Source organism: Linepithema humile, chromosome 2 (assembly GCF_040581485.1).
Source record: "Linepithema humile isolate Giens D197 chromosome 2, Lhum_UNIL_v1.0, whole genome shotgun sequence".
NCBI lineage: Eukaryota > Metazoa > Arthropoda > Insecta > Hymenoptera > Formicidae > Linepithema > Linepithema humile.
In genome coordinates, this window is record NC_090129.1 from 1852919 (window position 1) to 1865705 (window position 12787).

At 28.8% G+C, this 12787-nt stretch overlaps 1 protein-coding gene and 1 long non-coding RNA gene across 5 annotated transcripts in view; one reads left to right on the forward strand and one right to left on the reverse strand.

Moving 5' to 3' along the window:
• LOC105677475 (very long chain fatty acid elongase 1-like) overlaps positions 1-4219 on the forward strand; it is a 123372-nt gene extending 119153 nt beyond the window's left edge. The window contains exons 4-6 of one of the 4 annotated variants that reach the window (XM_067350479.1): positions 2748-3013; positions 3447-3749; positions 3903-4219. In XM_067350479.1, the coding sequence (XP_067206580.1) occupies positions 2748-3013; positions 3447-3749; positions 3903-4079 (746 nt within the window). In that variant the 3' untranslated portion in view covers positions 4080-4219. Of the gene's footprint in view, positions 1-1711; positions 1783-2747; positions 3014-3446; positions 3750-3902 lie in introns of those variants that run through there. The other 3 variants (XR_010888755.1, XR_010888754.1, XM_067350480.1) reach the window with 3 other exon arrangements.
• A 1156-nt stretch (positions 4220-5375) lies between these two features.
• LOC105677477 (uncharacterized) lies at positions 5376-7724 on the reverse strand. Its single transcript, XR_010888767.1, has 4 exons — positions 7316-7724; positions 6827-7098; positions 5978-6280; positions 5376-5860 (listed from the first exon to the last, which is right to left on the reverse strand). It is a non-coding gene; the product is annotated as an uncharacterized lncRNA (long non-coding RNA).
• Positions 7725-12787: the final 5063 nt, after the last annotated feature.

The window sequence follows — 12787 nt, forward strand, 5'->3', positions numbered from 1 at the left end:
CTTTACTCGTCCCGTCTACTATACTCCAGTCGCCGCTCCCGTTCCCTTTTGGAACGCGGTTGATACGTGACATCCATGTGCAGTCTTGATGCGCAAGATATTTCCATTGAAGGGACAAGCAAAGTATGCAAAGTTGGACAACGCGTAATTTTTTCTACTGCATTACTCGCGACATTTGTTAATAAGGATAAAAGTACGATTAATAGGGAAATTGTACTTTCTACGATTATTTAAACGATTATAGAAATTATTTTTCTACGACTATTAATATATCTCGACGATAAATATATTTTTTCTCAGTTTAATATTTTGCGGTTTAATCGACGATTCTGTTACATTTTGTATATATCAAAATATTAATTTTTGAACGGTTTCTAATGGAAACATGAACATTCTCATTGGCAACATGAACAATGATCTATAGCCGTTAAGGAATTCTCTTTTAATGAGGCAAAGAAGACATCGTAGAAAAAAAATAGCTGAATGAATTATATGTAAGGAGAGAAGAAGTGGGAGAATTTCAATTATATTTAAGAAGATTAAAAGAATGACAAGAAGCGGTTTTATAGTTATTTTCATAAATTAAAATTATAAACTTCTCGTTATTCATCCTGGTATAAGTACGCCATCCTGGTATAAAGATCCGAAAATCCCAACAAGGTGGGATCTAGTCGTACGTCGGATCTAAGTGCACGACTAATTTACTTTTTCAGTATGTGCGCGGGATTGTTCGTGCGTACACGTGCAATTTCGGACGACATTCGAACGAATGTGTGGATTCAATATACGCGCTTAACCTTAGACCTACTGTTTATTGTCTTCGCGTACTATAATATTACGTAGCAAAAGTTAACAGTTTCTTAGTAGCTATAATTTCGGTTTATACTAAGAATATATTCGGAAGTGTTTGCGATGTGACCCACTTGTGCGAATCTTAAGAAGGCCATAATTTTGATGAAGGTGAACGTAGACGTGCAGGCTGTGATGGAAGTTAAGGGCCGTAGGAGAGCTAAAAATTTGATGAAGCCCCTGGAGGACTTTGCCGATCTTTGGAAGTACTCGGCTTAGATAGATGGCATAGTCTTTCTTCTTGCAGAGGCCGAGTTCTATCTCACTTTATAACGGGGACGGATAAACGGGCTTTGAAAATCTTTCTTTCACGCATACTTACAAAGGGTGACGTTTCAACCTGCGATAAAGCAAGCGAGAATTCACGGAATATTAATTCATGTATAACGTTTATTTCTTTGGCGCTTTCTTGGCGCGTGAAAGAAACAAAAATATCGTGACCGTTTGTTTTAATTATGTATAAATGAAGGGGAGAAACTACTCCAATATTTCTTAGTTTAATGTAGATTCTCTTCTTTTCTTTTTTCTTCTACAAAATTATGAAAGATCAAGGGTTTACACAAATGGTTATTTTGAAAAAATCAAGTTATGATTGAAACATTTTGAATAAAAAATGGACGACTTTTAATATATTTAAAATATGAGAAGAGAGGATATATACGCGCGCGTGATTTACATATGCTTAGTTACTGTATTTTTAAAATTAACTTTACACCGCTTTTTGCCGGAGGCAAAAAAGTAGAATCATATTTCCGCATATGCATATTTTCTAATGCATATTTTTTAATCGATTAACTAATTTATTACTTTATTATATTGCTGTATTATGTTTTATAAATATCTTCTCTTTTTTCTGTTTTAGGTAAGTAAATATGATCCTGCTTTCGATAAAAAGATGGATTCAAACTCATTTCGTAGATTTAATATGAAAATGTAAGTATACCATGGTGTTGCAGTAACTTTTTAATATTATAGATCATTGCATTTTCGTCAAAATTGTTGAAATCTTTTTGAGGTTTTAAGGAAATTTTATAAGACTAATTGTAAGATCTAAGGTAGAGAAAATGTGAAAAAATATCTCTACCTAATGAAAAAATGTATTGAAATCACCGGAAAACATTAGTATTAATGTCGGAGTGTGAAGTATTAAATTAGGTACCACCACCGAGTTTGAACGAAGTTACAATCTAGCATTTTTATAAATATGGCATTATTGCGCACCGATCATTTTTCTTGATCGATATTAGCTTACTGATAGATATTAACTACGTTTTTTGTACGATGGGTTTGGGAGAGATTTATAATTATTGGCTGATCGATCTATCGAGTGAGTATTATTCTTTTTTAATAAATAGAGGTAATATGTTTTTTATATACAATGTTAGGAAAATCTGACATAAATGCATACACACATATAATAAAATTCTATAATTTTTCTTTATAGTCTCAAATTTTTAAGTATTTTGATTATATAATATAGTACTATAAATGTTATTGTTATGGTATTTAATGAATACAGATTTTTATAAAAATTTTTTATCATACAGATATTACATAATTTTAGTGATAAAGTTGAATTTAAAAAAATAAAAATTTAAGAACTAGAGAAAATCTTCGGAAATAATTTAGAAAGTTTGAATTGTCACATTGTTTCTTTTTATCTGACATTATAAAAATAGAATTCTCTCTTAAAATACAAATATTTTGACATAAAGTTGTTGCCTTTTATAATAACTTTTTACTTGCAAGAGTTTACACAACTAATACCAAAAATATCCAATACCAAAAATAGAGATGATTTACGTTACCAAAGTAATATTATGATACCAGTAAAATTGTGATACCAAAGTAAAGATAATTTACGTTATTTTTAGACACTGCTATATTTTTATTTGCAGACCCACTAACTCGCGAATGGCCACTGTTATCGCTGTATTCAATAATATTTATAATTCTTGGGTATACGTATTTTGTTCTTTATGCTGGCCCTTGTTACATGAAAAATCGACAGCCTTATAATCTGAAAAACTTTATACTGTTTTATAATATAATTCAAATTTTGGCAAACACATGGCTGGTTAAGGAGCATATATCCGCCGGATGGTTCTCGAAATATAGTGTAACATGCCAGCCATCAGAGCCGACTAGTCCTAGTGCGATTAGAGTATGTTTTAACGATATAACAGTTATTGTTAGCTATGTTAATTATTTATATTGTGTCTGCGAGAAAAAATTAATACACCAATCCATTAATTGTGAGTCGTAATACCATTATTTTCAAGAGAAGGCAAAATTGTTGTTAAAAAGAGATATATATATATATATTGCTAGTTATTTGGCAGTTTTTCTTTAAATTTAAAGACACAATATTGTTTGAAATACAAGAATTAATTTGTAATTTATTTATTTTGTTCTCTTGTTAAGTTTTAAAATATTTATTTGATTTTAATGAATAATTTTTGAGGTCCGTTGCAAACTATTGGCTGTCATCAATATTTATAAGAGTGACATTTTTATTATTTTATATTTATTTACAGTTTATTTCCTTAATAATTGTACTATGCATTCTATATATATGTATAAAAATTGTATTTCAGCTGATCAACCTAGTATGGTGGATATATTTATTGAAAATGTTCGATTTAGTCGAAACCTGCGTATTTGTATTGAGGAAAAAGCAAAATCAGGTTTCAACTTTGCATGTATATCATCATGCATCTAATCTGAGTTTTCTCTGGTATTATTTAAAATATGTTGTGGACGAAAGGGGGACACTTCTTACTTTAGTTAATTGTGCTGTGCATGTTATCATGTACATCTATTACTTTTTTGCTGCATGGAGCCCGCAATTCCAACAAATGCTGTATTCCATCAAACCTTTCATAACCAAGATGCAAATGGCAAGTTGTATTATAGTATTTTAAACTTTATATAAGTATGGGATATTTTTTATATTTTTACCTATTTATTATTTTAATGTTTTATTGTGAATAGTATTACGCATTTGTGTATTATATTTTTTGTCATATCTTTTTCTGTTTACGAAATTACAGGTACAGTTTATTGTGCTGATACTATATATACTGCAAGCTGTATTCCCAACGTGTGAAAGTAATGTAAAATTTACACTAGTACCCATCTTTATTGGAAATTTATTAATATTTCTGTACTTATTTAACGATTTTTATAAGAAAAGCTACACCAAAGCACCGAAACAAATGAACAGTTAACAAAGTGTGACTTTTGTTGATACTTAAGCGTTTAACAAAAGAATATTAATTATTTAATATTAATTATTTAATTTTTATGTATGTAAAATATACATGCAATTTATGTATATGAAATATATATGCAAGTTACATTAAATATATTCATATCAGTTATTTTATTTAATGTTATTCATATGTGTGTGTACAATACCTTTCACAATATTGTCAATTTAATAATTACGTTTAATAAATTTTGATATTAAAGATAATAAATAGATTTTTGCAATAAATATGTAATTACATGAAACATATAAAAAAAGGTATTATAAAAAATTAAATACTGTTAAGTTAAGGAATATTTGTATACGCAAAAATTGTTTTTGTTGACAGCGGATGATGCAAATCAAATAAAAATAAAATTATCTTTATTATTATCTTTATTATTTTAAACTCGAAGACATTGATGTTTTTCATATTGTACAGTAAGTGCTTAATCATAATGATAACAAAATCAAAATTATTAAACAGGAGCGTAAAGAGCCAAAAAGCAAGTTGATCGAGCAATAGTGTATTACTTAATTTACATTATCGTAGAATATAAACGTTTCGGCTTGTCATCAAGCCCTTATCTTACCAATATAAATAATAAAAATAACAAAAAGGCGCAACGCATTAATTACAAAGAAGTGAGAACATAATACAGTTTTTCGGAATAATCTATAGAAGAACAGCCGTAACGTTCAAAATCAAACGACATTAAGATTGTGGTAAAAACATAGTGTAGGCGAAAAGAACATTCCCTCAATAGTAAGATAGAAGAGAAGCACTTAGGTCCATCTTAAATGATGGTCAAAATCTTAATGATAACAGTTACCTACACACCAATTCCATCTGAAGCAATCAATATTTTATATGTGTTCAACTGTTCCGATTAATAATATGCGCAACCAACTACGAATCGTTAAACTATTCGTGAATGGCAATCCATGGCAGATATATTTTTGTTTATGCGTTTATATATTTATTATTGTGATGTTGTACTTGCGATGAATTTTTATTGGAATTTAATTTTTTGATAGTCTCGTTATTGATTCTAATATATCAACTTTCTTTCATATATCGACAATCGAGCGTTGTTTTTAACATTACACGTTAAAAGAGGTATTATTGATTTCTATATTTTATGTGTGCTTGCAAGTATTATTATGTAAGATCCGATGATTATACTTTGACTTAATGAATGCATTTAGTTTAAATTGATGCACAATGTCACATTTAACGTCACAAACGTTGCAAGTACTATTGTACAAAGTCTGATTATTATACTTTGAACTTATGATGCATTTATTTTACAATAATATGCACAATGTCACGTTACAACGTTAATGTCACGAACGCCTTAAATTGTAGATATCACGAATTTATTTTTAAATGTAAAAAGTTTGTCTTGAATTCAATTTTATAATACAAACGGCATTTAATAATGCAGGTCATACAATTTTCGATAAATTACTTACATTTATTACATTTATTTTAAGTTTCTTTGCAATATAATATCTATATTTTTTTCACTTTTTACAAATAAAAATAATTATATATAAATTTGTTTGTCGTTTTTACAATCTTGTTGTTTTCTTTCTTCATTGCTTCATTTTTGATATGTAAGTTTTTCGATAAAATTTATAAAACATATACAAATTTATTGCAACATTCACAAGTATTATTGTAGGAAATGCTATTGATGTGTTACAGCCAGGCGCTAATATTTGTAGAGAGTAGATTATTATAGCAAACAACTGCACCTATTTATGGAATAAATTGCCATAAAATATTTGTGTGTTTCAGAATACTTAATATAATTTTTTAAACTAGTCTTGTGTATTTTGTATAAAACATTTGAGTCATAATAGTATGCTTACCATCTGAATTATGGTGACGAATTGTTTGAATGGTGAAATAATCGCTTGAACGCGCGGCCCGAATGCCGCGAGAAAATAAAAGGTATACATCAACATATGCACGCTGCAGTTAAGAAGCGTGCTGAACGTCGACGATTCGCCAGAAACATACTTTACGCTCACCCACAATAGCAGCACAGTTGATACGTGATGATACACATGATGTGTCGAAATTTGTTTATCTTTCTTTCTCAATGCGAATACTATCGTTTCTGTAAGATCTACTATTTTCAACAATAAGACCCACCATATGATTTGAGCAAACTGTAATCAAATTTTGAACATCAATATTTTATACGTTGTATTATACCTAATATGTAGTATTTATAAAAGATGTGGAAATATTATCAACGAAAAATAAAAGCTATAAGAGAATCTGAAAGGTGGATATACAATTCATAATTTACTTTATATAAATTTGCAATACCTTTTGTGCCCCAGCATTCGCGTTTTTGATTCTTATAGCTTTTTATTTGTTTCATTTCAATTTTTTTATAGTTTTATTATAGTTATCATAGCTGCTAACAAAAAATTTATGTGTACTACAAACGAATAAGCCACTAATCTTTTTAAATCAATCTGTATTAAACATAAAAATCTTACTATAAACCTCCCAACAATTAAAACTTTAAAAATTAAATAATTAAAATTAATGCATCTATAAATAAAAATTATATTATTAATCGAATCAAACTATAAGTACCCAATTTTAATAAAATAGCTGCTAATACCATAGAACCATAAACAGGTACTTTTTAAAAGATATTCACTGTACGTTACACTATAAAAATCATCGTTTTATTTACGTACCTTATAATGAGGAAATTCGTAAGAATAAGTTGTAACCACACAAGTGAACGGTATATTTTTCAGCCAACCGGCAGCTATATGTTCTCGCACCAGCCAACTGTTCACCACGACTTGGAAGACGTTGTAGCACTTTATGTATGTCGTTAACTTATAAGGCGGTTTGTTTTTCATATATCGGGGAATCCAATAAAAAACCAGAAAAAAATAAATAAATATTATAAATAGAATGTGATATATCGGACTGACCAGCGGCCAATCCTTCGTTCGTGGATCTGGAAAGTAAAGATTTTTGAAAATCTTGTTAAAAATATTGTTTTTAAGAAATTAATGCTAGTTTTCTAAAAGAAAAAAACTTGAATTGTATAAAGAGGAATAACGGATAACTCATTCTTTAAATAATAAATACTAACTTTGTCAATTCTAACACGAAAAGTTTTCAAACACAAAAACATCAAATTATTGTCTGCAACTAATACTTATTTTACTTACCGACTTGTTCTGTCCAAGCAAACACTTCGGATAACTTCATCGTGCAAATTCTCGCGTTGATAATTCTGCGCAGAAGTAATATAACTGTGGTTTCTTTTATTGACTCGGTTTGCACTTCGACAAGACGCGAGAGCTTGTGTCTGCTGTAACTGTTAAGTTTGGACTTTACTATTGGCCTTTGTATTATTACTTAATTCAGCGCTAGGAATTAATTGCATTTCGGGCCGATTCCCGAGACGACGCCTCTTGTTCCCCCACTACCGCCCGGCCGCTGGCGGCCGAGCCGCCCATAGCTCTGGCTTAGGAGCGTTTTATTAGAAATTGGCTGGATTGTTTAGGCATCTCTCAGGAAATCGTAACATTTTCTTTTGCAACATAAATAATGTTTATTTTTATTAATACATAATATATATATTTAATTATTAATGAAAATAAACATTATTTATGTAGCGAAGAAAATATTACTATTTTCTGAGAAGTGCTTCAACAACCCAGCCTATTTCTTATATAAAATGCTCCTGAGCCAGAGCTATCGGCGGCTCGGCCGCCAGCGGCCGGGCGGTAGTGGGAGAACAAGAGGCGTCGTCTCGGGAATCGGCCCGAAATGTGCAACCAATTCCGAGCGCTGGCTCAATTAATTAATGAAAAATGAACTTTGTACTCGACGATGCATATTTTTACATAATTATTTTTACATAGTATTAAATATGCATTTCAAATATGTATGTTGCGAAGTATGTCTAATTATTACTGTTTAAAACACTGAAAAAAAATTTACTAAAAGTATAAGTTATTATTTATTATTAAATAAATTGAAACGCATACATGCACATAATTTAAAACAGGAATTTCCAATGTAATCCGCAAATTTTTTCAACTTTTTTTAAATAATAAGACTATCATAAAGACTATTATAAATAGATTTAACATTGCAAATAGGGTTAACTATTTACATTGTAAAATTGTGCTGTAAAATGTAAAGAGAATGATTGATTAATATATGAGATGATAAAAAGTATTTCTTTGTGTCATGGTTTCGACGATACGTCGAACTAGTATTATGAACTAGTATTAAAAGCAATTAAAATAGTATTTAAGTGTTTTACACGAACAAATTAAGCAAGTTAAGTTTACGCTTAAGATATGAATTTATTTGTTATAAATTTTATGGCAAGAAATGTCGATTATCCTGTATTTCTACATAGTATTTGAAATTTCCTTAATCCAGTCCCTCTGGAGTTATCGGTAATACATTGTCAAGTGATACTGACAAATACTTCCCACGTAAACCTAAAATGTCGCTCTCCCGATTCACTAAGTTTGACATTAACTGTCAAACATGTGCAACTGACGTGTACGTCGTTGGAGAAAAGCGTTTAGTAATATAGTTTAACCCTAAAACTATCTTAGTGTCACACAAATTATCGATTATGATTGTCTGTAACGGAACAATAACATTTATTGTAATAACTTTATTATTGTGCAGTTAAAAAAATAATTTTCTATCAAGTATGTACAATAAATAATAATTATAGATAATTAATAACAAATTAAGTTCAGGGTTTTTTATAAAGGAGTTATACATTTTTTTGTATGAAAGAAAAAGTCAGAATAATCATACGTAGCATCCATGAGAAATTTATTGATTACTTATTTATTTTAAATAAAATATTTTATATGTGTATATGCATAAAAAATATTCGTGTATAATTCTAAATAATTAAATCTTGGCAGATTTATCAAATTTCATTAAACTTGCTATCAATTTATCAACATTTTGCTAATATTTTGCTTACTAAGATGTTATGTTACATGTGCACATAAGTAATGCACAAAAGTAAGGAACGATGCTTTTAATATTCTCTCTTCCATGATCTATGCAGTTCTTTTCTTAGATTTTTTGTATGTTTTTTGATAGAAATTATAAAACGTATAGAAGTTTATTATTATGTTTATCATGAAAAGTAGTAGTAATGTTGCACAATCTGACAACTAAGAAAGAAATTCACATACATTATTAATTCGACAAATTGTATCTGCAACACAAATAAAACAATTCAAATATATGTTGAATTCAAATTTTCGGCGAAAATGATATAATATAATTTTAAACAAAATAATTTACATTTTTCAAAAGCAATAAACGAATTAATTGTAAGTACGAAAGATTTGTTGTTATTGAGATTAACTCAGTATTGTCCAAACGTGGCACGCCATTTTTTTCCACTACCGCTATTATCTTCACATAGAAATCTCTCGTTTTCTGTTCGTATTTGCGATTTTGCAGTTTCTATTTTTGTCAGCGTAAAACAATTTTAAAGTTTACTGTCATTTCGTAGGCACGTTCAGAGAGAAAAGAGCATTGTGACTACGCGAAGGAATGGGAACTAATAGCACGGTAGCTTTGCAGTTTGCTATTTTTGTTCTTCTAACAGTTATTTTTTGTAGATATTTTATACAAGCAGCAACCTTTATGATGCTTACTATATGGCAACTATGTGCATGACATTCTCTCTTTGCTTTAAAGTTTATCTTCCAAAATTTTTGAAAACTATTTACGGATATTTTTGCATTTGCGTCAATCTCACTTTGTAATTTTGCCATATTATTTTCTGGATTTATAATAATGTAAATAGGATTCCAAGAAAAAATTTATTGATCTAATAACTGTTACATTTAATTATTATATAAAATTGTTAATATAATTATCATATAACTATACACAATTGTAGAAATTATCACATCTTGCGTCACAACCACTTTTTATTTGTTTTCTTTTAGGAGAAAAAAAAAATCTTCAAAAAACTAATGCTATAAATGTTAGAATTTTAAGAATGTAACTAATTTAAATTTTGAACTGTAGATCTGAGTTCCGAGCTATTATATTACATTGAAGTGCAGAAATGCGAACTATGTTTAATCGCTAATTTGATAGTCTGATACTACAAACGAACGTCTCTTTGTATTTTACTTTGTGTGCAACATGCTTAAATAATTCGTATATAATATAACATGAAAATTGTATTATCATTTTCAAGCATAAGAGACACAAAAATAAGAGTATTTATTTTACATCAAAAATATGTTTATGAAATACTATAAAGTTTATTTATTCTAATGTAAAATAATGGCATACTCTATTGTTTTATCAATACGCAGCCATTTTATGTTTTTTTAAACATCTCTGAAAGTATTAAATTATTCGAAATTATATATATCATGTGCAATACAAAAATGGATATAAAACAAAATATTGTAATGTAGTGTTATATATATTCAATTCTGTAATAATCTTATTACATTCGCGATGTTCATTCACTATCTTTTCAAATGCATATTGTTAGTTTTCTTAGATTTTATATAGCGTCTCTTATAAAATTTATAGAACAGGAGCAGATTTATTACGTTTACATTGTTTTAAGATATTGCGTGAATAATAAAATATACATTTTAATAATTTTATAAATTATAGAAATACAAATTTTATTAGTCTTTTAATTTCCAAATATGGATGTTTCATGATCTTGATGGTAGATCAATTGATAACCAATATGTGAACTTGTTATTTGCCGGATCATAACTATCCTGCAAATAGCAACGGTTCAATTGTGTTAGTAATTTTCTGTACAGCCGGTCCGAATGTGGCGAGTAAATAGTAGTAAATGTACATTATGACATGTATGGAACAATTGAGCAGACTTACAAACGTCGACATTCCAGCGACGTACTTTGTGTAAATCCAGACAATCACACCGTTGAAGACGTGGTGATAGACGTGCAGAAACCAGATCTAAATATATTTCTCTTCCTGAGCACATATACGACCGCACCATTCTATTGAATATTTATGATCTACTTATTATATATATTGGGATACATAATTCAATAATTGATATAATAGCTTCTGTCTCTCTCTCTCGTAGTAATGAACTTTGTAGTGTTATGCGATTGAATAAAAAAAAATGTTTTATTGACTGTTAAACTAGAAAAAATTTTATTGCTTTTGTGAGTAAATTGCTCGCTTTTTAAAGCGGACAATGGTTGGTAATTAGTCCAGTAATTAAAATTGTTAATTAAAAAAGTAATTGAAATAACGAATTAATATAGAATATGCGTTTGAAAGTTCATAATTCTTAATTTTTTATTAAAAATAAATAATTGACAACATACCATAAGGTTTAGGCTAGTACGAATAATCAATTGTCACGCAAGTTAAGGATGTTGCCGTAAACCCATTTGCGACGATGTGTTCATATACCATTCATATGCTTGCAACTATTTGAAAAACATTGCAGAATTGCATAAAATGTTTTCAATAAATATGGCGGCCAATTTTTCATGGGTCGCTCGCATCGTAAAACAAAGTATAAGCAACAGAAGCGGTATTTATTAGACGATCATTTATTTATTAACCGATCAATTGTTAGTTCGCGGATCTGTAAGTTCAAATGCAAATTTATAATATGCAGTTTTACTATATAGGAAGAAGATTATTAAACGGAAAAGCATTTCCTGCTTCTTATGAGTTAATTTTATTATAAAATATGTAATGTTATTTTCTACAATATTAAGCAATATTCGTTTTGCCATTACTGCACACAGTTTGTTTGCATGATACAAAGATTTATGACCCAAGAGTGACAAGAAAGTAAATGACTATCATGTACGCGTTACTTATAATCCATAATAATCGGTCATTTTCGTCCAGTAGTAATGAAACATTCTTAACAGACTCATTCTGACGTATGAATGCAATTAAGAATTGCAGTGTCTCCCAACAATCGATTGTCGCTGCACGCACCGTCTGAAATACTTACATCGAATAAATCGAATTCTCTTTTCGACGACGAAAGATATTTTTGCTAATACACTTATTGATATTTATACAGGTACTTTGTATCGGGTACATTTTATATGCGGCGCCTTGTAAAGTAAATTCGTAAAATATAGCTGAATGTATCCAATGTCTTGAATATTTATATTTAATATCTCATTCTCTCTCACCTTTTCTCTTTTTCTCTCTCTTTTTCGGTTCCAATATTAATCAACAATAATTTCGCTTTGTTCTTAGTAATGATTCAATCATTGGAATTAAATGTAATTGATAATTGTGCGCATTGCATATAAAATATTATATTGAATACGAGTGATAGCATAATTCTATTTTCGCAAATTGTGGTTAATACAAAAATTGAAATATTTGTAATATCGGTCGTCTTGAAAGAAAATGAAAAATTCTTTCAATCAAACTTTAAAATTTCTATAATATTATATATATATATATATATATTTTTTTTTTATAAATATGTATAATATTTATACATATTTTTAATCATTTTTCACACAAATCAGATAAATCGTATTTATTATGCATTTTACATAAATTATATATGAAAGGTAATAATAGTTTACCGAAAATACATATATAAATTCGGCATCATGAAAAAACACTTTACTCGATCAATGTCGAAC